At 51.6% G+C, this 25583-nt stretch overlaps 12 protein-coding genes across 12 annotated transcripts; 7 read left to right on the forward strand and 5 right to left on the reverse strand.

Moving 5' to 3' along the window:
* Positions 1-1405: 1405 nt before the first annotated feature.
* DACRYDRAFT_24533 (alpha/beta-hydrolase) lies at positions 1406-2878 on the reverse strand. Its single transcript, XM_040773718.1, has 6 exons — positions 2723-2878; positions 2505-2673; positions 2342-2451; positions 2200-2291; positions 1989-2144; positions 1406-1937 (listed from the first exon to the last, which is right to left on the reverse strand). Exons 1-6 carry the CDS (start codon positions 2844-2846, stop codon positions 1599-1601), a joined length of 990 nt encoding a protein of 329 aa, XP_040625402.1. The 5' UTR covers positions 2847-2878; the 3' UTR covers positions 1406-1598.
* Positions 2879-3619: 741 nt separating this feature from the next.
* DACRYDRAFT_57459 (uncharacterized protein) lies at positions 3620-4572 on the forward strand (the record flags this gene model as incomplete). The annotated part of the gene is made up of 3 exons (XM_040775445.1): positions 3620-3963; positions 4010-4215; positions 4268-4572. The coding sequence occupies 3 exons, from the start codon at positions 3620-3622 to the stop codon at positions 4570-4572; spliced, it is 855 nt and encodes a 284-aa protein (XP_040625403.1).
* A 31-nt stretch (positions 4573-4603) lies between these two features.
* DACRYDRAFT_24534 (uncharacterized protein) lies at positions 4604-6881 on the reverse strand. The gene is given in 11 exon segments (XM_040773719.1): positions 4604-4678; positions 4732-4862; positions 4913-5407; positions 5458-5571; positions 5623-5696; positions 5750-5799; positions 5849-5902; positions 5956-5999; positions 6078-6087; positions 6103-6255; positions 6307-6881. 11 exon segments carry the CDS (start codon positions 6760-6762, stop codon positions 4640-4642), a joined length of 1620 nt encoding a protein of 539 aa, XP_040625404.1. The 5' UTR covers positions 6763-6881; the 3' UTR covers positions 4604-4639.
* A 305-nt stretch (positions 6882-7186) lies between these two features.
* On the reverse strand, positions 7187-9303 carry DACRYDRAFT_24535 (tetraspanin). Its single transcript, XM_040773720.1, has 5 exons — positions 8919-9303; positions 8633-8871; positions 7907-8589; positions 7738-7855; positions 7187-7683 (listed from the first exon to the last, which is right to left on the reverse strand). The coding sequence occupies exons 1-3, from the start codon at positions 9061-9063 to the stop codon at positions 8317-8319; spliced, it is 657 nt and encodes a 218-aa protein (XP_040625405.1). The 5' UTR covers positions 9064-9303; the 3' UTR covers positions 7187-7683; positions 7738-7855; positions 7907-8316.
* Positions 9304-9771: 468 nt separating this feature from the next.
* On the forward strand, positions 9772-11015 carry DACRYDRAFT_110954 (mitochondrial nuclease; the record flags this gene model as incomplete). The annotated part of the gene is made up of 5 exons (XM_040769151.1): positions 9772-9988; positions 10037-10314; positions 10365-10434; positions 10481-10596; positions 10650-11015. The coding sequence occupies 5 exons, from the start codon at positions 9772-9774 to the stop codon at positions 11013-11015; spliced, it is 1047 nt and encodes a 348-aa protein (XP_040625406.1).
* A 258-nt stretch (positions 11016-11273) lies between these two features.
* On the forward strand, positions 11274-13057 carry DACRYDRAFT_91025 (gamma tubulin; the record flags this gene model as incomplete). The annotated part of the gene is made up of 9 exons (XM_040776988.1): positions 11274-11322; positions 11378-11544; positions 11595-11777; positions 11841-12134; positions 12186-12341; positions 12390-12698; positions 12753-12868; positions 12918-12981; positions 13028-13057. The coding sequence occupies 9 exons, from the start codon at positions 11274-11276 to the stop codon at positions 13055-13057; spliced, it is 1368 nt and encodes a 455-aa protein (XP_040625407.1).
* A 183-nt stretch (positions 13058-13240) lies between these two features.
* DACRYDRAFT_91026 (ylMBF1) lies at positions 13241-13858 on the reverse strand (the record flags this gene model as incomplete). Its single annotated transcript, XM_040776989.1, has 4 exons — positions 13241-13287; positions 13344-13512; positions 13569-13723; positions 13777-13858. The coding sequence occupies 4 exons, from the start codon at positions 13856-13858 to the stop codon at positions 13241-13243; spliced, it is 453 nt and encodes a 150-aa protein (XP_040625408.1).
* Positions 13859-14026: 168 nt separating this feature from the next.
* Positions 14027-17320, reverse strand: DACRYDRAFT_118772 (uncharacterized protein; the record flags this gene model as incomplete). The annotated part of the gene is made up of 7 exons (XM_040770655.1): positions 14027-15905; positions 15959-16794; positions 16844-16888; positions 16938-17013; positions 17069-17111; positions 17164-17252; positions 17304-17320. The coding sequence occupies 7 exons, from the start codon at positions 17318-17320 to the stop codon at positions 14099-14101; spliced, it is 2913 nt and encodes a 970-aa protein (XP_040625409.1). The 3' UTR covers positions 14027-14098.
* A 583-nt stretch (positions 17321-17903) lies between these two features.
* On the forward strand, positions 17904-18783 carry DACRYDRAFT_96645 (uncharacterized protein). The gene is made up of 4 exons (XM_040777389.1): positions 17904-18091; positions 18142-18223; positions 18274-18482; positions 18534-18783. Exons 1-4 carry the CDS (start codon positions 17954-17956, stop codon positions 18627-18629), a joined length of 525 nt encoding a protein of 174 aa, XP_040625410.1. The 5' UTR covers positions 17904-17953; the 3' UTR covers positions 18630-18783.
* Positions 18784-19428: 645 nt separating this feature from the next.
* DACRYDRAFT_110958 (uncharacterized protein) lies at positions 19429-19719 on the forward strand (the record flags this gene model as incomplete). The annotated part of the gene is made up of 2 exons (XM_040769152.1): positions 19429-19504; positions 19559-19719. 2 exons carry the CDS (start codon positions 19429-19431, stop codon positions 19717-19719), a joined length of 237 nt encoding a protein of 78 aa, XP_040625411.1.
* A 1142-nt stretch (positions 19720-20861) lies between these two features.
* On the forward strand, positions 20862-24460 carry DACRYDRAFT_110959 (JmjC-domain-containing protein; the record flags this gene model as incomplete). The annotated part of the gene is made up of 6 exons (XM_040769153.1): positions 20862-21127; positions 21188-22056; positions 22108-22799; positions 22852-23214; positions 23263-23432; positions 23482-24460. 6 exons carry the CDS (start codon positions 20862-20864, stop codon positions 24458-24460), a joined length of 3339 nt encoding a protein of 1112 aa, XP_040625412.1.
* Positions 24461-24708: 248 nt separating this feature from the next.
* Positions 24709-25488, forward strand: DACRYDRAFT_37146 (ubiquitin-conjugating enzyme E2; the record flags this gene model as incomplete). Its single annotated transcript, XM_040774425.1, has 7 exons — positions 24709-24777; positions 24829-24849; positions 24900-24968; positions 25019-25159; positions 25218-25281; positions 25331-25390; positions 25442-25488. Coding segments are annotated over 7 exons (471 nt in total), but the record flags the coding sequence as incomplete, so codon positions are not given.
* Between the last annotated feature and the right edge of the window lie 95 nt (positions 25489-25583).

A 25583-nucleotide genomic window follows, 5' to 3' on the forward strand; every position in this document is an offset into this window, starting at 1 on the left:
TCGGCACAACCTCGAACTCTATCCCTCTGACGTTCGGTCCGAAAGCAGACGTAGGGGTGAAGCCGCTTGCATTTGGCTCGGCATTTGGCTCAAGTACAACCCCACCATCGTGGAATGCATTCGGGAAACCAAAAGAGGAAGCCCTTAAGCCTTCGACCGGTACAGTGCCCGAAGTGACTTCTATCAAGAGTGAAACTAAGGATGCCCCTCAAGGTGCACCATTAGCTGCACCGTCTTTCGGTGCCTTTGGTACTGCCTTCGGAAGTGCCGCTGGAACTGCTGATGGTGTCTCGAAAGCTTCAGCTAACAGTCTTGGATTGACCACCTCCGATACGAATGGATCAAAATCCTCGTTCTCGTTACTTAGGCCCAGCGACGCAAAGCCGGCCACTCTTTTCGGCAAGACCGCACCAATTGTGCAAGCTCCTTTCACGCCTGGTGCGGCACCTACAGTTACCGAACAACCGAAAACGCCAGCCGCTCAGGGCTCGTCACCAGACAAAATGGAGACTAGTCCTGTTCGTGAGCAAAGGATGACCCCGCTTGGTGCGGCAACCACAACGCCGAGTGGCCTGCCACCGTCCAAGCCAATTTTCTCGGGCTTCGGACCTAGTACTCCTTCTGCAAATCTTTTCGGGAGCACAACAGCTGGAACCGCATTTAGTAGTGCTGCATTAGGCTCGGCCAATAAGGATGGGGGGCCGATTTCTAATCCTTTTGGTGGGCCGAGCTCCACACCAAGTTTCTCGTTCAACTTCGGTGGAGCCAGCAGCCTGTCTTCTAATCCCTTTGCTGGTGCGAATTCTGGTGCCTCCCCATTCGGTAATCCATTTTCAAAGCCATCATCCGAGGGACCTCCCACGAATGGTGCTGTGACTACCACTTCTGCTCCAGCATTTGGAACACCCGCCACAGTATCGACGCCGCCTCCCGTACAGCCGTCGGCATTTACGTTCGGACCACCGGCCGCAGGAGCCTTCTCATTCAGTCGGCCAACCGCGCAGCCTTCGCCATTTGGAGGCAGCTCAAGCGGTCTTCCAACAGGCACACCACCTCTTGCTTTCAACTCAACTGGGCCAACCGCAGATGGCGCGAGTACCACGGGTCTAGAATCACCTGCAGTCGGAGGAAGCTTCAATCTTGGTGCTGCTGACGCATCGCAAAGGAGGTTCAAGGGCCTTCCGTCACGCAGAAAGCGGATGTAGTGGTATCATGAGGTCTCTTTTGATTATGATTGTGGAGGATAGTTACATCGGCAGTTTTATGTCTTCGTGTTTACAATTATTGAGCATCCATTGCCCTCGCACAGCTGAATATCAGTCAATGCCACACATTCATGTCACCCATGACAGATAGTGTTGAGGAACAGTGTTTGGTGGTGTGGGATCTGGTGTTAACAAGGGTATATGTGTTAACTCATGATGGAAACTAGAAGGGTCAGGCAGCGTAAGCAATGAGAAGATTTAACAATAATACAATGCTGCCTAGGGCGTGCAGGGACTCCCTTGGTTATATTGAATGAATACGAGCAAAATGGTACTTGCCCAAACAGCGCATATGTAAGTATGTAATAATTACACCTGCAATCACAGAGAGTATTATCCGTCGAAGGTACCTGAGGCGAGGACTTCCTTGCCCTCTTTGATGTTCCTTTCCACCAATTCACTAAACCGCGTAGGCCACTGCTGCTGAAGTGCATGCCCCGTGTGATCCCAGACCACATATTCGGCTTCAGGCATCTGCTTGCTGAGGTACAAAGAGTTGCTTGGTGCAACGAGGTTATCTTCGTCCCCGGTGAGGACAGTTACTTTGGGTATCGACTTGGATATCTTGTGAAGGCGTTCCGGGGATACGTAATGCATCAGGGCAGCGGCCATTTGCGACATGGAACCCATTGTGGTCTGGGGGCGTGTCACTTCCCGTCGAGCGAGTAGCATCTAGGTCCACTCGTCAGTTACAATTCAGGAGGACTGCAGAAAACGATTCACCTGTCTCATCGCCTCTCTATTGGTCTGATCCTCTGCGTCACCGTCGATCTTCGCATCCAGCCATTCCACAGGGAAGATCATTTCCATCGCCAAGCGGACAATGTTCTTCGGATCCTTATCTAATAGCATTCTCGTGAGCGTTGATGTACCTTTCCACTGAGAACGAACATTATCAGGCATGATCTCGGAAAGGGCATGACCCAGGTCATACCGGTGATACGTTATTCCAAGGTAGCCTGCTACCAGCGGTGGTGACTGCAAGCAGCAGGGAGATCACGCGTTCCGGGATGCGGTCGAGCAACTCTTAGGTTCAATGATTAAAGAGACGCATTTACATAGCCTCGGGAACTCACCTAGTGCAATCATGCCCCCAAGTGAAAGCCCAACGATGTTCAAAGAGCGCTTGCCGTTCCATCCCACGTAGTCCAGTAATTTCAGCACATCATCAGCCATGCCCCGTGTGCTAAACACATGAGAAAATCAGGGTATATTGTCTATTATTGAAGTGACACTGACGTGTACGGTCCTCTAGGTGCTTCACTGTGGCCAACACCGCGGTTATCAAAGACCAGAACCGAATATCTCGGGTTTTTAGCGAAGTAGTCGACTTGAGGTGCCCAGGAGAAAGACGTCGAGTTCAATCCCATGATGAGAACTATCTTCTCAGGCCCGGAGCCATGCTGCTCTGAAAGGATTCCATCAGCATGGCTTCACATCCTGAATGAGCGACATGCCAAAGTACAGTGCATGACTCTCCGTGATCCCATCTTGGAGGGTAACGGGACACAGACCGCGACGAACACGCGTCGTCGGGTCGAAGAATGACGACCAGTCTTCCGAAGATTCTCGCTTGGCCATGGTGGTTGGGAAGGAAAGAGCGGTGTGGAAACAACTTATCGCCCCGATCGTGGCTACGAAATGCTGTACATTCCAGTGAGGAATGAATGTTCAAGTCAGGGTCACTTTACTTTGGGCTGGGAGGAATTGCCGCGCTGAGCCGCGCGCGGCCGCGTCAGGGTCCCAATTGGGCGGAAGTCGAGTGTTGACATCAATAAGCCGCTGATTATTTGAGTGGAAAGTAATAATATAGTCCAATATTCCAATGCAGACAGGGACTCCAGATGTGTGGGCAAATTGTTGATGATTACATTGAAAAGTAACAAGATATTTTGATGTCATTACCAAAGGGGCAAGGACCCCGCTCCGAGGAGTGCCGCGCTGTTCACAAGTTGACTGCAGAGATCCCATTCTAAGTGGGTGAAACGCCGCGCAACTCGATCACGTGAGCGGCGCAGGGGGGCGCGGCTCACGTGATTCAACAGTGTTCTCAGGATTGCTCGATTTGGTGAAGTTTTCAATATTTTAATGAAACAACCACAACAAAAAAACAAACAGGGGATGCCAATGTTATTGTTCTGTCTACCAAACTACTTTTCAAGCAATATTGAACGGTGAGTGAGAATGTGTGTTGACCGGCCGGGTAGAGTAGCCCGTCCTGCGCGGCAGCCAACGCGGCAGACGCGGCAAAATATCCCTACCCCTGTACATTCCAGTTAGGGATGAATGTTCAAGTCAGGGTTTGCCCATCACGGCGCCAATTCCCATCTCACCTTGCTGTTGGCTCCGACGTCATGGCGCCAAACAAACGCAAGAAGCCCGTGACGGCCCTCGCGCATAAACCGTCTGCGACCGCATCGGCGAATATCACGCGCCAAACCATCAGACGGTATCATGTCCTGCTCAAGGAGAAGGCGCGGTTGTTGAAGGGGGGTTCATCCTCGGTATCTACGCGGTTAGATGACATCGAGCGGGAGATGAAGGAGTTGGGCGGGTTAGAGGGGTATCAAGAAATGTCTGTGATTGGGCAGAGCAAAGAGAGAGGTGGTGGGAGTGAGAAGGCCTTAGTGGAGTGGTTGAAGGAGTTGGGCCATGGGATGACTCAGTCAAACGGGAGCATGCAGCATGAGACGGTCGAGTATGTTCCACTGGAGAGACATAAACAATCGTTGACAGTGTTGTAGTCTACTTGAAGTTGGCGCTCTACATCCAGGCAACTACGCCCGCTGGTCCAAATGGATCCACAGCATGCCTATCGATTTACATTCTCGACATCCAGACATCAAAGAACAGGACTTCCTCAAGCTCGACCCTGTCGAGAACGACGGGAAATGGGACGTGATCAGTTTGAGCTTAGTGCTCAACTTTGCAAGCATGCCCTTCGACCGAGGTGAGAGATGGTCGGCGCACTAGTTCAGCACGGCGTCTGACGTTGGTTCCAGGCAAGATGCTCTCCCTTGCACATGGTTGTCTAAAGGGCACCGGGTCATCGTACCTGTTTCTGGTCCTTCCCCTGCCCTGCGTAATGAACTCAAGGTTCCTCACGCCGGAGCATCTTAACTCGCTCATGAACGCCATTGGGTTCGATCTCGTGAAAGAGAAGTGGAGACCAGGCGGGAAGGTGGCTTATTGGCTATGGAGGAAGAAGGGCCGGCCTGACAGGAAGGGAGGGGCGTTCACCAAGAAGCGAGTGTTGCACGAAGGCTCGTCAAGGAATAACTTCACCATCTTATGGGACGGTAGTTGACATATCATCATATGGTCATTAAACCCTTGTACAACAGCAGTCTATGCCGTCCCCAGAAGAAATCAATTTAATGCTTCTCCGAGGCCGGTTGCTCGTCGGGATAAAGCTGCTCAGAACGTCAGCACTCGCTTCCAAGTCTCACAGCGGGTACGACCGTACCTTGCCGGGGTTGAACAAGTTATAAGGATCCAGGGTGTTCTTGATTGTCTTCATGAGTTCGACAGTCCCCGGCCCGAGCTCCTCGTACAAGTATTCCCTCTTGCCAATCCCAACACCGTGTTCGCCTGTACCTGCGCTTTGTCAGCGACGAAGCGGGAACGAGTATATGTCTCCGACGCACAGGTGCCGTCAAGAGCCAAAGCACGCTCCACCATCCTGTGCACGGCCTCCTTGCATTTGTCCAGTTCTTCCTCATTCTTGAACAGCAAGCTCGTGTGGAAGTTGCCGTCTCCAACATGTCCCACAACCATACCGACAATTCCGTGCTGGGCCAGGTCCTCCTTCGTCTCTTGCACCAACTGCGGGAGGCGGGACATCGGGACGCACACGTCCGTGCTCCATGCCCTGCTTCCAGGGACCATAGCCAAATTACTCCACAGTGCCGTCTTCCGCGCATGCCAGAGGTCGTCCGCCTCGTGCTCGTTCTTGGCGCTGATGAACCCGGTACTGCCGTGCGCCTTGCAGATTTTCTGCGTAATGCTCGAGGCCTCCTTGATCGATGCGGGTGTGCCCTGGAATTTGAAAAAGATGCTGTCCACTTCCGGGTAGCTGCGCCCTGCGAATCCGCCACGGTTAATCGCCTCCATTTGCTTGTCATCGCAGAGCTCGACACATTCTGTTTCTCAGAAGTTACTTGCTGTGACACTGTTCAGCGGAGAAACGCACGGATGGGAACGCCTTTGTTAAGAATCTCCGTAACGGCCTCAGTGGCTAATTCGACATTAGGGAACTGAGCCACCGAAACGGAGGTGGGAAGCCGAGGTGCCAGCCGAATAGTCGCTGTTGTTGCGTCAGACGGATAGATAAAAAATTCGCGAGGTACACTCTCGCCTTCTGTTACAATCCCAAGAGTTCCTTCTGCGCCGATGAACAATTTGGTCGTGTCGAACCCAGCAGAGGATTTCCTAGCCCAGAATGTCAAGCCGGTGACCGGATCGCCTCGAGCGGAAAGGCTCACCGAGCTCTCCGCCGAGTCTTGATCACTTCGCCCGACGGAAGAACAACCGTCTGGTCATGTGTGTAAGAAGGTACCTTTTCGATGAGGTGGAATACATACCGCGTTCAGGAACCATTCTGCCTTCGCAGTCCCATAACGAACTGCATTTGTCCCCTTCATAAGAGCGTGAGGAAAATATATGTAATTCGGCTGAGGGAGGTGCACACCGAGCAACCAGTTGCAATCATCCCACCGATGGTGGCACCCGGACCTGCCAGCGTGTGAGTCCCGACTCACTGTGGATCATCATGTCGCACCTGGATCCAGCTTGAACCGATCAGGAGCTTATCCGCATCCAGAGACACCACACTTACCGGGAAGAACAGCGGGATGCCCTTGTCCTTGAGCAGGTCATTGAGGTCGTCCCATCGACATCCGGCCTGCACAACCATGTCACCGTCCTTCTCGTGGATCTCGAGCACCTTGTCCATGGCTGAGAGGTCGAGGCTGATCCCGGCGTAGTTTATCTGTCAGACTATAAGGCTAACACTGAGACACAGATTCTGAGATGGCCATACCGAGCCGTAGTTGCCCTCCAGGCTCGTCCCCCCAGAATAGGGTGAGATGGGGATCCTGTACTTCCGGGAAAGGTTGACAACCTTGACGACATCCTCGGTGTTATGCGCATACACGACCACACTGGGATCCGCGGCAGGATGATGGGCGTTCGTCGAGTACCCATGCTCGTGTATGACATTCGGGTTCGTGCTCACCTGTTCACTGGGAAAGGCCGCCCGGAGCTCCTCCAAGCATTTCTGGAGGTCATCCGAGGTGCCATAGGCTGAAGGCACAGATGCAGGAGAGGAACCAGCGGCAACGGCCTTGGCAGGTGGCGGGTTGAGCTGGAGGGAAACCCAGTAGCCCAGCACACCGGTCATAGTCGCCAGTGCCCATGCTCCCGTCGGGGTGAACCCAACAGGGCTTTGCTTGGGTGGGGGGCTGGTGACCTTGCCTCGAACGGCGTTGTTGACCATTCGCCGAGTAATGGCTGGCCGCCGGTTGAGATGCAGCAGCATCCGCTGTGAAACGATACGATTTGACATGATGGTGAAGTGAGAAATGCCGACGATGACAGCGTAATGATGAGTGTCACTGATCAAGGCCCATCAGTAGTGTTGTGGAGGTTAATAAACGGGATATTATTCAAACCAGAGAAGCAACAGGGCAGCACGGGATATTCACTCAACAGCACGCCTTGCTTTTCACAAGAGTCCCTGACTTTTTATTTCAACGACCAGGACAATGAACGCAGCAAGGCAACGAATAAGGCCAGTAAGGCTACAAACTTGTGAGTCGTAAATGAGTTATGTACATAGGTTTGACCTAATAATATCGTAGACAATCGTGTCATTCAATCGACACGGCGATTCGAGTCCACCACCACCGCTGCTTCCACACCCCAGTCTGCTCCTCTCCCTCCAGCACCAGTCATCGTCACCCCCTCCGGCTCCTCTCAGCCCTATCGTCTCCTCACCAGTGTGATCCTTACCCGCTCCCCGCTTCTCACCTCCGAAAGCACATCATTCGAGTCTGCTTACTATGCCTACAACCGTCGTATCGCCCGCGCACTCGCCAATCCATTTTCAGGAGAGTTATACTTCAAGAAAGGTGCTGTCGCCGAGCGGAGGTTCGCTATCGAAGATAGGGATAGAGAAATTGCCGCTTTTGGTGATAAGGCAAGGGTGAGTAAGCGTGGTGCAGAGGAGAAGGTGGAGGAAACAGAGGGCGAGGACAAGGTGAAGCTCTTGGACAGGGTAAGTGAGGCGGATATGAAGGGAGACATGAGAAGCTTGGATAGAAGAGGGAAGACAAGTTTGTTCTTACTTCTGAAGACACAGGGGAAAGGTTGGAGGTTCCCACAGGCAGAGGTTCTCGCGCGGGAAGCGCTGCACGAAGTGTGTTTCTGCGTATTTGTTCCTCCATGCAGAATACTGATATTCGCATCATAGGTAGCAGCCCGTGATCTGATAAGAGAATGTGGACCTAACATGCACACATGGATAGTTGGGCGACACCCCGTTGGTGTTTTCACTCGTGAACCTCAGACGGCGGCCGGGCAGGGGGACAAGGCAGGTTTCATGAGCCCTTTCTCTCTTTGAGGATCGCCAATATTGTCACAGATTTTCTTCTTCAAAGCCCACATCATGGCCGGTCAAGCCATCAGTTCCACGAAAGACGTGGAGGACTTCGCGTGGCTGACGCAAGAGGAGGTGCAAGAGCGTCTATCGCAGTCAGAAAAAGGATACTGGGATGCAGTGCGCTGTGTCCTCTCTCCCTGATATTGCATTAGAAAGATGCCACACCATTTAATGGATTTTATTGGTGATGGTGTCCTGCGATGCGATCCTCATAAAGAATTGTTGGTTTGGGAGATACAGAGAGCGTCCGGATACATCGCGCTGTTGATTATAGCAGATACCAAGGAGGGGCCATTCAGGCAAAGAGAAGGCGAATGAGACCGCGTTTGGAATGTTTGAAGCAGAGAACAAAAAGAGTGAAGGTAAGAGTACGGACTGTCCTTTCTTCGATTATACGAACCCACTCCCCCCGCGCTTCTCGTCGATCTTCCGAAACCGCTCTGCCTCGAGGCGCTTGTTGATCACGCATGCGGTGGCGAGGAAGAAGAGGATCACGATGAACATGAAGCCGTAGACGGTGGAGAAGACGTCGTTGAGCATTACGTCTGCTGCACCAGTGAGTGGAACGAAGCATCCAGTGCTATTCATCGCTTGCTGCATGTTGGCGCAGAAACCTTGGTAGACCGCGTGGTCGGTGCCGTTGAAGTAGCCACAGCAGGAGAACTGCACGATGTCAGGAAAGGAAGATCCCGAGCGGGAGACATACCATGTTCTGCAGCTGGACAATACTGTCCTGTGGCTGTATCACCCACAGTTCGTCGAAGTCGGTTTTTTCGGTGAGGGTATAGTACCAGATGAAAGTACCGATGGAGACGACCTCGAGGCCAACTCCAACGAGCATCCAGTTAAGGACATGCAGGAGGGTGGTGGATGCATTGGGCTGCATGATAGCGAGCACCGCGAAGAGTGAGGTCACAAGGAACGTGACCCCCATGGCAATACCAGCTGAACAGAGTCAGTATGGCGTGGTCTGAGAGGGATGACAGACGCACCATTTGTGTCGGAGACAGAAATGAAGAGGTTGATCAGGAGGTTGGGTTGTTTCCAAACGATGCCCAGGACAAGGGAGACTATGCCCGCTGCTGCGAGGCAAAAGAGAAGGAAGGACCAGGCAACAATAAGTTTGCGGGAGATCATGCTTGCTTCGAAGGTTTCCGGTGGATGTCAAGGTTATGTATTTCGCGATGTTGGTGTGATAGACGACCGGCGTTGTTGGTGTGCAGCGCAGCGCAAGTTCGCGTCAAGCGAAGATGAAGTACAGTAAAAGCCCGAGCTGAGGAACGAAAAGTGCGCTTTGGACTGATGAAGGGGCGGTCAACGCCTGCGCTTGTGCTGAAGGAAGGGAAGGGATATGGGGACAGAAAAAAGGTGGGGGATGAAGGGGAAGGGCAAACACCTGGGGAATCCGCGGGACCCGCCAGTGAGGGTATAAAGGGCGCTGCTGTCCGTTATCTGGCAATAATTAGCAGCGGAAGGAACAGGCAACCGAACCCGACGCCAAGGAGATGGTTGAGTGGAGAAGGGCGACGAGGGCGGATCGCGTGGTGAAGGAGAGGGTGGGTTGTTACCCGCCGTCGTTAGCCATGTCGACGACGCGCAGCAGCAGAGCCGGCAAGAATATTCATCATAATATAAACCATACCAATGTGGCCAATGAGTATGATGGTATTTATTCAGTATCGTCTAGAGGTGTAAGGAAATATACTGAAGGGGATGAACAGATTATATAGTATGAATTGACGGTCGTCAACAGGCAACGCCCTTCACGTGTCTCCTAAGCGCTTCCCGAATACTGGCTGGCTAGACCCTGGCTGGTATGCTGAAGTTTGTGTATGCCACCCACAAATGCCTAGCAGCACTATACTTCACCTTGCTGCTTTTGCAACAGGATGCATCGCTGGTGCAGGGGCTGTATGGACTGTTACTCGCACCAAGCATACCCGCGTAGACGTTGCCAGACCCAGCGATACATACCCTCAACCAAAGATTGCTATTCTTCCAAAACCTTCAACTGATGTGGTCATTAACCCTCCGACCGATGTGCTCAAGTATGGACATCCAGGTATGATCACCCATGTTTCAACAAAAAATCACCCTCATTTCTCTGTAGGCCCCATCTCAGACATCCTCCAGCGTACGGCTTATGCTGCAAGGTACGACCGCAAACTGCGTCATCCCGCCTGGACAGCCGAGCATCTCACCCTGGCATCCCTGGGCAAGGGCCCCACCAGGCTCGGTGACGACTCCGGGCGAGGGGATCGTGGAAACTCCCAATTCAAAGAAGACGAGAGCCTGCCGGAGATGTTCCGGGCTAAGCTCTCGGACTATTTTAGGAGCGGATACGACAGGGGTCATATGGTGCCTGCTGCAGATGCGAAGATCTCCCAGGTGAGAGGATGGGTCACTTTGAATTGATGAATTTACTAAGAGAGCATGAGGCAGCAATGGACGAGACATTTTTACTATCAAATATCGCACCGCAAGTAGGCGCAGGCTTCAATCGACATTGTGAGTCCCCCAGCTCGGAGGTGGCCCCAATGACTGACAGGGACAGACTGGGCATACCTCGAGGACTGGTGTCGTCGGCTCACATCCTCCTTCTCCGATGTCTTTGTGTTCACCGTTCCCCTCTACCTACCGCATCAAGACCCGGATGGCAAGTGGCGTGTGGTACGTCTTCCCCTACTCCCCTTTCCCACATCCTCTAATTAACCCCTAAACAGTCATACGAAGTCATCGGCACCCCAGCGAACGTCGCCGTCCCCACACACTTTGCAAAAGTTGTGCTTGCCTCTCGCCCCCTCTCCCCTGTCACACCAAACATCTTAGAACTCTCTCTCGGTGCATTCGTACTTCCCAACGCCCCTATCCCCGACAACGTTCCCCTAGAGAGCTTCTCCGTGCCCGTGGAGACCGTCGAGCGAGCTGCAGGGCTCACTCTCTTCTCGACCGAGGTGAAAAAGGAGAGCAAGCATATTTGCAGAACAGCAAAATGTGAGGTTATCGTAAGGAGGTTTGATGATGCCCAGAAAACGGTGCAGGGAGGAGGGGGCAAGCCATTGAGGATTGGACCCCCTCAGGGAAAGTAGACGAGTGTACATATCGTGATATTGCATCTCCTGGTCAGATCATCATATCAGACTCAAACCTTATTGTTCGTGGCAACACAAGATTATAAAAGCGTGTTAAACAGGCGAGCTGCGAGGGGTAGATATTTCCTTCAGTTGTTCTGGACCAGATGGTGTATGTAGCACCAATGGGTTGGCAGGCGCTTTATGCACGCGACGCGTTCTTCGAAGCGCGTCGTGACCCTGACTGACCTCATCCCTCCTCCCCTCTCCACCACGATGCCTCGAGAAATAATAACAGTCCAAATAGGCCAATGTGGCAACCAAAGTGTGTCCCTCTCCCACTTTCACCTATCTGGGTGTCCTAACGGGCAGGTGCGCAGTGGGGTCCGTGTTCTGGCAGCGTCTTTGTGCAGAACATGGGATCAGCAAGGACGGCACCTTAGAAGAGTGGGCAACCGAGGGCGGGGACAGGAAGGATGTGTTCTTTTATCAGGCAGATGACGAGCACTATATTCCTCGAGCCATTCTGATGGATTTGGAGCCCCGTGTACCCGTGCTCCTTGCTAGGTGGTCGAAACAGAACTGACCTGTGTGCAGGTTATCAACAACATCCTTACCGGGCCTTATGCGAGCCTGTATAATCCAGAGAATGTTTATACGAGCAAAGACGGAGGTGGGGCCGGGAATAACTGGGCTCAGGGACACCAGGCCGGGGAAAAGATTTACGAGGACATATTCGAAATGATGGATCGGGAAGCCGAGGGGAGTGATTCACTCGAGGTGCGTGCGCCTGCTGCTTGCCAGATCCCACATACTTGGAGCTGAGACGAGGCCTCATCCTAGGCATTTATGGTGATGCACTCGATTGCGGGTGGGACGGGGTCTGGATTGGGCTCGTTCGTCCTCGAACGGCTGAATGACAAGTACCCCAAAAAGCTCGTGCAGACTTACTCCGTCTTTCCGAACAACGAGGAGCTCTCGGACGTTGTCGTGCAGCCTTACAATAGCATCTTGACGCTCAAGAGACTTGTGAATCATGCCGACTCAGTTGTGGTCCTCGATAATGCTGCGCTGACAAGAATTGCCGGGGATAGGCTCAACGTCCAGTTCCCAAGCTATGACCAAACAAACCAAATTGTCCGATTCATGGTATTCTGGGCTGATACATTCAACTAATCCATGACGTAGGTGTCCACAGTCATGTCGGCTAGCACAACAACGTTACGGTATCCGGGATATATGAACAATGACCTTGTCGGTATTATCGCGTCACTCATCCCAACACCTCGCTGCCACTTCCTCATGTCGAGTTACACACCATTCACGAGCGAGAACGTTGACAAGGTAGGACTTCGGGAACGGCCACCACCCTGTTGCTCATCTCATATTCAGGCAAAATCGATCCGTAAAACAACAGTGTTGGACGTGATGAGGCGATTACTGCAGCCGAAGAACCGCCTTGTCTCAACCGTGTCTAACAAAGACTCGTGCTACATTTCCATCCTCAATATCATACAAGGTGACGTTGACCCAACAGACGTACATCACTCGCTTCTCCGCATCCGTGAGCGACAACTGGCCAACTTTATCCCTTGGGGCCCGGCATCCATTCAGGTCGCACTGGCCAGGAAATCACCCTACGTGTCCTCGAGCCACCGCGTCAGTGGGCTCATGCTGGCAAATCACACAAGCATCGCCTCGGTGAGAGTCGCACAGAAAGCCGTCAGTGCAATAATCACTCATGGACATTTTCAGCTGTTCCGCCGCACCCTTGATCAGTACGACCGGCTTCGGAAGCGCAATGCCTTCTTGGAACAATACAAGAAATTCAAAACTTTTGAAAACGGGCTGGAGGAATTCGACGATTCACGGTACACGAATGAAATATCTGACGTTCAGAGAGACTGACTACGTGCACAGTGCCGTCGTCGATGAACTGGTGCAAGAATACAAGGCATGCGAAAGCGCTGACTATATTTCTTACGTATGTTACATCAACAGTCGTTTCACATTTACTGACCATCATTCAGGGTGCACCGGGCGATGCGGCAGGTCCATAGTCAACTCCATATTTAGGGCAACCACTGTAACACTTCCTCCATCGGTTATCATGAGGTCTACCGGGTATGATAATGATCAATGTTGATTTACGAGACAACGGGCATGAAGTGAGAGCGAAGGAGTCATAATGTCAAATTACAAATCATGGAAAGGGGCATCATCACCTGGGCAAAAATGGTCGCCTATTTCTTCGCCCCAGGCGTGTCGAGCTTCTTGCCGACGTCCGCACCTGCGTGAGACACAAGTACGTATGTGATGATCAATGTGGAGTATGGTGATACGGACCTCTCAGTTTCACCTTAAGGATGCGCTCCATCTTGCCCAGAACCTGCGGGTTCGGAATAGCCCGACCAGACTCGTAGTCGGCGATGACAGATGGTTTCTCGTTAATCTTCTGCGCGAGATCCTTCTGCGACAGCGGTGGGGTGAGTGAAGCACGCGCGTCCATGATTGCCTGCACGCATACAGTCAAGTTGTGATTAATTCTTAATTGTCTGGTCATCAACATACACGTCCAACAGACGGAGCCACCTTGGTCGGTGGTGCAACCTCGTTCTCACGGTCGAGCTTGGCTATCCGCTGGTGGTCGGTGCCTGCATGCGCCTTGTTCGAACCCGCAGTGATCTTCTTGTCGCTGGAAACGACGGCTCCAGAGCGGCGAGCAGCTTCATATACATAGTCACTGAGTGTCGGATGGTGGATAGTGCGTGGGACTTACAGTTGAGCTCCGATTCTGATCGTGTGACTTTGGGAACTTTGGCCTTCGACCCGATGACAAGTTTAGCGTCCCAGTCAGACATGGAAGCTTATTGCGATAGTGGTGGGGTAAAATATACGTTATGTGAGAAACTTGCTCAGAGGATGAAGGTAAGAAAGAGGACGCTGACAGCGACTGGCCCACTCGACGGTTCTAGCACCGCGGAAGCAAAACATTCGGGTTACACGGGGCAAGACGAGCAGTACTCAGGGCATTATTTAAGCTACATTAAATCCAAGCTACATAAGGAACGCCTAATATAGTCAATACACTTCATTCATCCTCATTCGTCTTCGTAGGCGCTGAGGATGTCGTTATAATTGCCACCTACGACCTGTTCCTCTGTATTGTCCTCTTCATCGGCCTTCATACCTTCTTCTTCACTGACCATATCGTCTGTATGTTTCTTCTTCGCCTCACGCTTGACTGCAGGTGATGGAGAGCGTCTAAGACTTACAGACGGTCTGGGGGTCTTCGGCTCCGGTGTCCGCTCGCCATCGTCCAAAGACATTCTAGCGTACGGAAGGAGGCTGTCTCCGTTCTCTGTCAGAGGACCCTGCTCCTCCCCATCTGTAGTGCTTGATAGTGGCGAAAACATATCTGCTGCTACTGCTTTCGTATCGCGTAGCCGCAGTCCCGGAGGTTTCTGATCAGCGATGCGGCGGTTCCTTCGCAACCCAGGTGAGGGTATCGGTACCTGCGGTGAGAATCCTTGGTAGGCAGAACCTAGCGATGAGTTACTCGACGATCTCGTGACCCCAGGAGAGGCCTTCGTATCGGATAGGGTCCAGCGGTTAACAGCTTCATTGATTTCAGACGCAACCGAGTTTAGTGGCGCTGGAGTCGGCAGGGAAGGACTAGATATATATGAGTCTGGGGACAAAACAATGTCCATGCCGACTGGGACAGAATTGGCTGGTGCGACCAGCCGAGCGGGAGAAGAAAATTCACGCTTTTGTCGAAGAGCCATGCCTGCAGGAGAACGTGGTGACACCCCACCTCTCAACTTGACAACGGGGTTGTCCGAGTCCGACGCATTTGACAAAGACGTTGTTCGCCGCGACGTTGACGAAAAAGTTGACGAGATGGAATCGTGCGATCGATCTTCGCTTAGCCTCGGCCTGGAATACCGCTGGATGCTGGGAGGCCGAGCACTGCCGCTGAGCATTAAGGATCTAGGAGGTGGCTTTTTGAGTGATAAAGGAGATGGTGCTGGAGTGGAGTTGATGATCGAATTCAACGCAGCTTGCAAGGAGGGCAAAGAGCGACTGGTTGATGGGGGAGAACCGATAGAAGGATTAGGTGACTCAGCTCTTGACGTCGTCGTAGACACATCCGACTGGATCTGAGGGCTCTGAGAAGGTGGCTCAGGCGTAGGTTGTTCGGCCGAAAGAGGTGATGGGAGCGGGATTCCGTCCGGGAGAGAACTGATGGAGGCACGGAGAGGGTTCCATAACTTCATGGCAACGGAACCCCACGATGAAGGTCGTGATAGTGGGCTAGGGGAAGCTGCCCGCTGTGACACCGCCGTCAGGGACGGTGGACTTGGTCTCCAAGCTTGTAGTGCTGATGCCTTCCAGTTAGTCGAAGCCTTCGAGAGGCTTGCAGCAGTATCGCTCTGCTTCAAGGTTTCCGCGAAGCCTCGGAAGCTATCGATGATACCACCACCATTGGCAGACTGGCCCTCTTGCTGACGTAGGAGACGACTAGCAACCGCTTCTGTTGTCCAGCCAGAAGCAGCCCTGCGTTCTTCCCATTCCCGCTGCATCCTTATTTCGGACGCAGCGCGCAGAATCCTGTCTGAGCCAACTTCATCGATGGGATATTGATCCAGTATCGATTCGCCTTGACGCTTTGCAGCTTCTTCGTCCTCCATTCCTTCTTCACCAACCCAAAGATGGTTCGGTTTCACATCACCCTTAGCACGACCAGCGGCGAATAGTTGGGGCCGTAAGAGAATCATAAGTGCAAGAAATACATCGATCAACGCTGCAACAAAAGCGGTTGGCGGCAGCCCAAACAGAGAGTCGTATGTGATCAGAAGGACCGGCGGTGGAAGTGAAGCTGCGAGGACAGATGACAGCCATTTCCTAGGAAATGTCAGTGAAGGCATCAAATCAGGCAAAATTGCATAGTCACGAACACAGAGTATTCGGAGGTTGACGGTGCCAAAGACTTTCGGAGCAACTCGCGAGCGAAAGGTTCGTCGATTCGTGCTAAGCGCAATTCAATTGTCCTCAAGATTTCATCACATGCATCGTTCACTTCCCATACATCGCCCATGCGATCTCGAATGGCCTCAAGAAACCAGAATGCTTCAGCCTCGACCTCCTCATCCCACGCATTGTCATGTTCCACTTCTTCAGCCTCTTCGTCTGAGTCGGAACTAACCGCTGAGTTGTAGGCCGAGTGGCAGAGCTCGTACAGGGCAGAAACTAAGGGAATCAGAAACGTGACTGGCGGGTGGGAAGCGTGTAGGATGGAATGTGCGTGCAAGATGCGTAACAAGGCTAGTGAACGGCGTTCCGACTTGGAAAGTTGAGGTTTTTTTGACCCTGGTGATCGCAGTGACCTAGGAGTTCGGGGAATGCTTCCATTTCCTAAAGAGTGACGTGACGATGCCGAAATGGGGGGAGAGGTATTTGTGTCGTCCGCCGCAGAAATTGTCAGCATCGGAGGAGATGGAGTGCCTCGAAGAGCAACAGTAGAACCTCTAGTCGCATTCATAGTCATAACAAGGGCAAGCCGATTCAGAAGCAACGTCGTGCTCGGTCCCCGACAAACATCGACCCCAACTTGTGCAATCGGTGTGGGCGGCAATAGTTCATCTGTGTTCAAATCCGGTGTAGTAATGGAAATAACCGGTGAGACGTGTTGAGTCCGTTGTGGTGAGACAGGTTCTGGAAGCAGTGGTAGACTGGGCAGCGAAAAGGCAAGATCAATCAGAGAGCGATCTGCTGGGGATAGAGGCCGTGTTGGCTGACGCGGAAATTAAAATCAACCTTGCCATGACAAGGATTCTACTCACGGGAGGCTTTTTGTCAAGTCCCTCAGCGATACCGTCGACTAGGGCCTGAGACATCATCAGCCTGCGAATCATGGAAACCCGAAATCTTACATACCCAATATTTGGTTTTTGCCTTCTCGTCTTCTTCATTCCATGTCGTCTTATCGTTAGGTATCAAATCCAGTAGAAGTCTGGGCGCCAACATTTAGATCAGAGAGAAAGCCTCGCATAAGCGCTGGGACGTACTTCCATGCCCTTGTCCGTATCCAAGAAGGCTCATCGGGTATCCCTTCAACGGAAAATCAGAATTGTGTAAGGACACTTGTGAGGACCAAAATAACCCTGCACGCAGAGGCTCCGAAACTCGTCGCGGTCCACGATCAAATGCGCCGCTGATGATGGGTCGAGCAAACTCTCGATCTGGTGTAGTCTGGGGGTTACACTAAGCGTCATGAAGCAATATATGTGATAAGCAGCTCACCGTTCATAGTCCTCCATAATACAGCCTCAGTCACCTACGGAGCGAGTCTTCGTTTTGACTTCGAGTCGACCAGAAATGGATATACATAGAATATTCCCCCTATAGCAAGGGACCAGAGTAAATGCCCCTCCGGAGGCAAATGCCCTCTTCACATTGTGGCAGTGAGAAAGAATAGTTCAGGGGTCGCACAATTAATGGATGTTATAGGATGGGAAAAAGGGCATAATCAAAGAACAAAGTATATCTCAGTCAATTTGGTACATTGTTGTTATTATAAACCTCAAATACTGCCTCTATTTAGGAGTATATATTCTAATTTCTTGATAACACCATCTGCAATATTATTGAAAGACCCCTAAACTCTTTATGAGTTTCCTGTCACTGCCACAAAGATGATGCGCGAAGACACAACTTGAAGAAGAGGGCGTCTCCGCAGAGGGGGCACCGGAGGAAATTACTCCAAGGGACCAAGAGTACACCGCCCCTCTCAACCGGAGCCAAACATAGACGCCACATAGGTAGGTATACTGTCAGTACTTCCTTTTCTCTGCTGCACGCCTCCATGGCGAGAAACCGAGTATAATTCCAGTGCCATGAACAAAACCACCACCGTCTGCCCTTTGCCAACCAGGCATTGTACTGTGGATACAATGGCCAGACTGCGTATACTTCATTGGTGCAACAACATAACCGAATTTGAAGTTCTTCACCGTTATTATACACTCTCCCTGAGCAGTGCTGCAATCATTTGCGCTTTCTGCTGTCTCATCGTCCTGCTCTTCTACGTTGTGAGAATTTGATTGGAGCCTCGCGTGACTTAACATCTTACACCTCATAGACGGCATCCATCTGGCTTCGATGGACATTCGTGTTATCTGCGCTGTTACTCCTGCTCAGAAATATAAATCACCCCGTGTCTCGTAAGTCGAACCGAGGCTAGGCTGCGATATGTTTATTGACAGCCTTCAAGAATCTGTCTTGATCATTCCGCCGCACGGACTACAATTAACATCACGTACAGCTGTTGGTCGTCATTTTGACACCTTTCTTCCAGCACATTCAATTTCGGATATCCTCATCAACGAAGGATTTAGCCGACTTAGCATGAGATATTACCTCGCCATTATTGTTGACCTCCAGAAATCTGGACGACCAGTGCGGATAGTCACTCCGCTTTCGGTAGGCCACTCTCTCGCTTGTGAGGCTGAGTGATTTGACTGTGTGAGGCAGGATGTCAAGCCGACATTCCAGATTCTGCAGGTGATCTATCATACAGTCCGAGAGGCTCTATTCAATGAGTATCAACGAACAGAGCGGTATGAGTAGCCTGAACTCTTCTTGTGGGTTTTGGGGAACCCCTTGATGATTCGCCAGTGCACGAGAGGAGCTCTTGTATTGCACAGGACTCCGCAGTAGCACGGGTGATGGCGTGGTGCGGAATGCCGATGAATGTTACCTAATCTGCTAACTCAGGTGTTTTACTACCCCTTTCCCGCTCAACAAGGAACTGAATGATCGGACTGTGGCTAGTGAGGCGCCCATATATTGACTGAAAGTGGAGAGAACACGCATGCCATGATCAAAGTGACAAGCACGTCACAAGAACGTCGTATCGGGCGCAAGGCCTCCTATCTTTTTGAGCGCAATATTCACCAACAGCACAATGCCGTATGTTGCAACACTGTGGCGGTACGTTCTTATCCCTCAGGAACTGCACTGCCTCGCCGCGAAACAACTCTATTCTCACGTGGTATGGGGTGACCTGATAATATCGGGCGCTTTTGTGATCGACGCCGGATGAGAGCCCACAGGTCCTTTGGATTGCGTGAGGCATTCAGTTTCCTCATACCTTTGCGCCGTGCGGATGCCCCCTCCTACTGGGCGGTGCACATGCTTCGTATTAGGCTGTAAAATATCGTACGAGTGTCAATCTTCACTTCACTTCTGCGAACTGCGCAGCACCCAGCGGTCCAATTCTGGACGAGGCAGAATAGACATCGTATGATTCTTTTGAGGGTTACAAAAAGTATAAAACGTCGAGCCAAAGGTGACCTTTGCCTCACCAACAAGCCCACACTTCGGTATATCCCCCTTCTTGCCGATCCCCCGAAGAAGATATTACAGTATGCAGCTTTCCAGCTTCGTTGCCATTCCCCTTCTCTTCCTGGCGTCGCAAGTCGTTGCTCAGTATGGTGCTCCGGGTTGGTAGATTCTTTGATACGCGAAATTGGTCGATTCTGACAGTCGATGTCCAGCACCGGCCCCCGCCCCCACCAGCAGCAGTCCCGCCGCTGCGGGCGCTAGTCCTTCTGCTCAAGCCGCAGTAACCAACGGCGCTCTTTGCATGGTTCAGCTGCCTTTCGAAACGACTATGGTTGCCCTTCTTTTGACGGGCAGCGTCATTGCTCTTATGTGAACTCACTCCGTGTGTATCTCGTTTTTGGTTCAACTCTGCTTATGATTTTAACCCCATTGTAGACGATGCCGTCGTGATCACTGAGCAACTCACTACATGATGCCTGTGGGAAGTTTGTGATTGTCGAAGTGTAGCTTCGTTTAGTTTCCTGTATCGGTGGACGCTTCACAATGCACGCTTGACTCCTAGACTTTGATCTCCCCCATGAGAGAGCTCCCTTATGGAGAATTGAAATGATGTCCGACAGAGTTCGACACGTCCGCGCTCTGGAGTCAGTTGTAAAGACCGCGCCACCTTAAAGAATTATTGAGGTCTCCCCGAGGGACCGGGGCTGCTTTCCTTTTTTTTGGACGCGACATAACCTCATGGTGTTTGCTTACGAACGCGTGTACTGTATCTGCGCACAATGTGACTGTCATAATGTATCAACACTGGAACGAAGTGATCATTTACGGCTGACTCGATATTTTGTTCCAGATACCAGAGTTGATAATCTGCACTCAGAATGGATAACCTCCGCCCCGATATGGGCAGAAAATGGTGCACGAGAATAGTATCCACGAGAGGGTAGGTGGCTACTACCTTTTCTCTCATCGAGCCAAGCATGGCTCAGCAGCCGCCTCAGTATTACACAATTCAGAATCTTGATCCACAAGCAGAAAGAGCCGTGGCAACATTAATATTATTATCTTTCCTGCTCTCTGTTGGGAATGCACGCACATATTAACATGCTGGATAGGGTGTTAGATTTGATACCTTACAATCATCGTTAACCTTGAATATTGTTGGGATGTCTTGGGGCGGGTCGGATATCCTTCATGATAAAGAGCAGCATTGTAAACGGTCACAATGGGCATGGGCATGCATGACATGAAGAAATATTAACGTACATATGTATGAGGAGCAAAGAAACCGTCGGAACCACATGAAATTGAGGGACCATGTATGACCTCGGCTCTTCGGAGTCGGGGAATGAGTTCACCGACACACTTGGCCAACCTGACTATTCCCTGCTTGCTCAGGTATCTTTACAAGAACGCCACGTATTCTATCACTCCGCTTCAACCTGCCAATACACACGCGTAGCTTTCCATCACGACATAGCCATCCACTACTCCCCGAAACTGTAATAGGCGATGCCGATGTCGTCACGTCCTTCCTCTGTGGAGTCTGCCGTCCCTCCCCAACCAGACCACTTCTATCCCTCGCCCTTCATCCGCCCTAACTGGCGCAATCCAAACGATCCAGGGTCATGCATATGGCCCGAGGAAGATATTTCTGCAACCAGGGGCATCCCAGTGTTCAAGCCAGTGTGGGAAGAGTTCCAGGATTTCGAGGGTTACGTTACCGCCCTCGAACCGTGGGGTCGGAGGAGTGGGATAATTAAGGTCATTCCGCCGAAAGAATGGTATGTTCCATTGAATTCATAAGCGCACATACATATCTGATATTCTCATGCCCCAAATAGGCACGATTCCCTTCCTTCGGTTGTCCCTCAACTCGCCGAAGTGCGTTTGCGCAACCCAATTGCCCAGGAAATGATCGGTACCTCGGGACTCTTCTACCAGTCTAACATGGAGAAACGCAAGACTTACAGCGTACGAGAGTGGGCTAACATGTGTGACAAAGATCCAAATCGTACGCCAAGTCCAGCCGCTGTCTTGAAGAGGGAACGAAGTGATAAGGACTCGCCGAGGAAACATGATCATAGAGCCCAGCTGCAGATCGATGAAGATGATGAGGATGCCAGAGATGAGAAAGAAGTAGAGATGAGAATGGATCTTGCACCGGACTGCGAACAGCAAACGCATCCGACACCCGAATTTTTGACGGATTCCACAACACCGCCCGGCAAGGCGTCGACGGCCACGCCTAGCATCGCAGGTGGAACTACCCAATGCGATGTCTCAGAAGATCGCAAGTTCTTTGCGTCCTTTGATCCGAAGAGGTCTTGGCTCCCATCTAACACAAAAGCTGAGGATTACACGCCGGAAGTTTGTGCTAAGCTCGAGAAGAACTTTTGGCGGAGCATCGGCAACGGCGGGTCACCTGCGTGGTACGGTGCCGACTTGAAGGGGTCACTCTTCACCGACGAGACTACATTTTGGAATGTAGCCAGCCTTCCAAATCCTCTGTCACGACTCTTGGGTACAACCGGCCGCAAGCTGCCAGGTGTCAATACCCCATATTTATACTTCGGGATGTGGCGAGCGGCCTTTGCATGGCATGTGGAGGATATGGATCTCTGCAGCATCAACTATATTCACTTTGGAGCACCCAAGCTATGGTGGGCCATTCCAAGCGAGAAAGCGAAGGCTTTCGAGCGGACAATGAAAGGTATGCCCGCCTTAGACCACCACACACGACAATTCACCCGCTATGGTATAGGATATTTTCCGGGAGATGCCAAAACATGTCCCCAATTCTTACGTCACAAATCGTTCTTGGTCTCTCCAACAATTCTCGCCAACAATAGTTGCCGCCCAAATGTTCTCGTTCAACATCAGGGAGAGTTTGTCATCACGTTTCCGCAAGGCTATCATGCTGGGTTCAATCTTGGCTTCAATTGTGCTGAAAGCACAAATTTTGCACTCGATGGATGGGAAGAAGTTGTAAGAAAGGCGGGTTGGTGCAAATGCGAGAAGGACAGCGTCAAATTGGACATAGATGCGTTGATTTTAGAGGCGAACGAGATCGAGGGGAAACATGCAAAAAACGTCAAAGCCAAGGGTGCCAGACTGTCGAAGAAACGCAAGATCGAGGAGATTGTTATTGACCATGCTGCCAGCCCTGTTAAGAAGACCAAGAACCGCGCAGCCGATATAGTCAAACCCACAATAGAAAACACGAGATCTTCAAGCCCCCATCTCCCGAAGGCCTGTCTATTGTGTCCCAGCTCGAACGAGGAGACTTTGATCAAGGTGCATGACTTGCCCCATACTATGCGCCATATGTTGGGTGTGCAAGCATGGGCACACGAGAGTTGTGCTGCTGCGCTTCCTGAGACCTGGGTGGATATGCTTGATGACGAGAAGTGGGTATTTGGCGTTGATGTCATCGAAAAGGCGAGATGGGATCTTGTAAGCACGCCTGGTTCTCTACTGAGCTTTTCTGCCAACCGACGCTTTCCAGAAATGCGCGGCATGCACCAAACCCACCCTGAAAAGTTATGGCGCAAAAATCCAGTGCACTCGCGGAAAGTGCCCCAGGGCTTTCCATGTGTCTTGCGCATTGGACAAGAGTGAAATACTTTACCAAGAAGTGGAAACGGTCGAAAGGGCAGTCCTGCTTGCATCCGATAATGCTGGGGACGCCACTATCCCGAAAGAGAATATTAACGTGAAGGAGGAGTGGGAAGAAGTTGAGATCCGTCACGCCGATGACCCGATCTGCGCCAAAACTACTGTTTTTGACGGCAATCGGAGGGCGGAATCCAGGGTGCTCAAGACAATTCAGAAGCCGGTGATAGAACTACTGTGTTCTATTCACAATCCTGTGCGCTACTCATATCTGGTCCTAGCCACATCACTGACAAACTATCAGAATATGCGTGTGCTCTCCAAGCAGAGAAAGGACGAAGCGCGGAGGAAGAACGTGCTCGCGCTCAAAGAAGGCGACCGCATTCGTATTCGTCTCAGCAGCGGCGTTTTTGAAGTCACATTGCTTAAGGTTGACGAGATAACCGAGAAAGTGGAGGTTATGTGGGATGATCAGTATGACAGCCTCCATTTCTCTGTTCGATGACTTGCTGATTGCAATCAGCTCTCGGCGAGCTATTAAATGGGGCAGCATTCACTGGGGGCCAGTCTCCGACGAAGTCCTCGCTGCCTCCAAAGCCAAGCAGGAAGCAAAGGAGGAAGAAGTGCTCGAGGCCAAGCTCCGTCGATATCAGGAATCTCTTCGTTTGGCGAAGAAGCGGGCTACTGTTCATCACTTACCGGCGGTGTCCATCTACGATACACCCTCCTCCACACAAACGATGTGCCCAACCAGCTCCAGTACGTCTTATTCCATTTCGACCACAGGCCCCCCCAGTTCAGATATTGTTTTGGCTGCCCCCTCGACAGCTGCACGGCATGTTGCCGAGCAAGCCACCGGTAATGACTATCGCATTCCCCGGTCCCAACAGAACAGCGTCTCGTCAGAGGGTGGCCCGTTGCATATGCCTCCATATCCAAGGTATCCATATCCTCCAGGATATTGGGCTGCGCCAGGTTATGTGGGGTACTGGCAACACGCCTCTTCTCCAGGCCATGGCTGGTACGACTACTACGGCCGTTGGCATGAGACCTCCGTGCCCGCATATGGTCATTATGGAAGCCGCGCTCGTTCTCAAGGTGAGGCAACTTATTCTAGGCACGGTGAACAAGGTACCTCCCGGCTCGATACCCAAACGTATGTCCGTGGTACACCGACACCCAGACATAAAGATCTCACCGCGAACGCAACTTTCAAGCTCGGCCCGAACATTGACATCCATCGCCCTGCTTCAACTGCCATAACCCATTCTACCGCGGAGATGTCAGTCCGACCATCCGAGACACACACCGACGAGGAGTCGCATCCACCCACATGCGATACACTAAGCAATATCGACTTGATTCCACTTCTCAACACGTTGATGAAGAACGAGAGAGTTCGCACTACATTGTTGAAGCTGCGAGACTCTTTGGCTAGCCAGTTGGATCATGATAATAACTCTTCGGTAAACCCTGTATGCGTAGATGAACGCTCGCCGTGATCGGACATTGTGGAAGGAATGTGTTTAGAATGTTGTTACACGTGATAGGAAAGAAGTCAAAGGTCACGTGATGTGTAATAAAGGGGCAGAGTGGTCGCGTCCCGCGTCCCGCGCCCCCTCCAAGTTCTCTCTTCTCACAACAGTGCGGACGGCCTCCTTCACGTTTGTATAACATTGCATTTCACATGGATACCTTGCACAACAATCCTGCGTCTGCTCGAGACGCCAATTTTAAGTCTGCTCAGGAACCTGCCGATAGCAAGTCCGCTACGGGCAGTGTGACCAAGCGATTGGGCAATGAACTGATGGCGCTAATGGTGAGTATTTGGCGTGAGGTTGGTACCGACACATGCTAACAGTCAACGCAGATGTCAAGCTCGCCCGGGATTGTACGTCTCTTTTTCCCCGTCCGCTAACGACGAGTGTTAAAACAGAATAGTCCGCATTTCCGAAATCAGATGCGAACTTGTTTGACTGGATTGGGACCATAGAGGGAGTCCCTGGAACAGTGCGTGATCCCCATCATACAATATATATAATGACAACCATTTTCAATAGGTATACGAGAATTTGAAATACAAGATCTCGATCCATTTCCCCAGCAACTATCCATTCATTGCGCCCATCATTCGCTTCGAAACGCCCTGCTACCATCCCAACGTCGATTTGCATGGCAACATATGTTTGGATATCTTAAAGGTATAATGTTATGTGGTTGTTGTCCCCCAAACACGTTTGACAGGATCACTGCTTGCAGGATAAGTGGTCGGCGGTTTACAGTGTCACTACCATCCTCCTATCGCTCCAGTCGCTCTTGGGAGGTAAGCACGAGGCAATGACATGTTTTGTGCGGTGCTGACTAGCTGTTAGAACCAAACAATGATTCCCCGCTCAATATCGATGCGGCAGACCTGTGGAGTAGCCAGCAAGGTACGCACCAGTCGATCTTGTTGTCCAAGAAGTCAACCTGACAGTTTGCAGCATTCAAAGAACAGGTCCTCAGACATTATCAACCTCTGGTGGCGGACGATTAGATGAGGATTCTGGTTGCCCTTTGTGCGGTGCGCGATTGATGGAGCAGGGCACTGCAATACAGTGCGGAGCCCTGTCAATTACATTCCTA

The sequence above is a fragment of the Dacryopinax primogenitus genome (assembly GCF_000292625.1).
Source record: "Dacryopinax primogenitus strain DJM-731 SS1 chromosome Unknown DACRYscaffold_19, whole genome shotgun sequence".
NCBI lineage: Eukaryota > Fungi > Basidiomycota > Dacrymycetes > Dacrymycetales > Dacrymycetaceae > Dacryopinax > Dacryopinax primogenitus.

Coding starts and splice junctions, on each gene's coding strand:
- DACRYDRAFT_24533 (XM_040773718.1), bottom strand. CDS start 2,846: ATGGCCAAGCGAGAATCTTCGGAAGACTGGTCGTCATTCTTCGACCCG. Junction 2,674..2,722: donor GAGTCATGCACTGTACTTTG/GCATGTCGCTCA, acceptor GAATCCTTTCAG/AGCAGCATGGCTCCGGGCCT. Junction 2,292..2,341: donor TGGGGGCATGATTGCACTAG/GTGAGTTCCCGA, acceptor ATTGAACCTAAG/AGTTGCTCGACCGCATCCCG.
- DACRYDRAFT_24534 (XM_040773719.1), bottom strand. CDS start 6,762: ATGGTCAACAACGCCGTTCGAGGCAAGGTCACCAGCCCCCCACCCAAG. Junction 6,256..6,306: donor TGGAGGGCAACTACGGCTCG/GTATGGCCATCT, acceptor ATAGTCTGACAG/ATAAACTACGCCGGGATCAG. Junction 5,408..5,457: donor TAACAAAGGCGTTCCCATCC/GTGCGTTTCTCC, acceptor TCTGAGAAACAG/AATGTGTCGAGCTCTGCGAT.
- DACRYDRAFT_24535 (XM_040773720.1), bottom strand. CDS start 9,063: ATGATCTCCCGCAAACTTATTGTTGCCTGGTCCTTCCTTCTCTTTTGC. Junction 8,872..8,918: donor TTCTGTCTCCGACACAAATG/GTGCGTCTGTCA, acceptor GACTCTGTTCAG/CTGGTATTGCCATGGGGGTC. Junction 8,590..8,632: donor TTGTCCAGCTGCAGAACATG/GTATGTCTCCCG, acceptor GACATCGTGCAG/TTCTCCTGCTGTGGCTACTT.
- DACRYDRAFT_96645 (XM_040777389.1), top strand. CDS start 17,954: ATGGCCAGACTGCGTATACTTCATTGGTGCAACAACATAACCGAATTT. Junction 18,224..18,273: donor TATAAATCACCCCGTGTCTC/GTAAGTCGAACC, acceptor ACAGCCTTCAAG/AATCTGTCTTGATCATTCCG. Junction 18,483..18,533: donor GGATAGTCACTCCGCTTTCG/GTAGGCCACTCT, acceptor TGTGTGAGGCAG/GATGTCAAGCCGACATTCCA.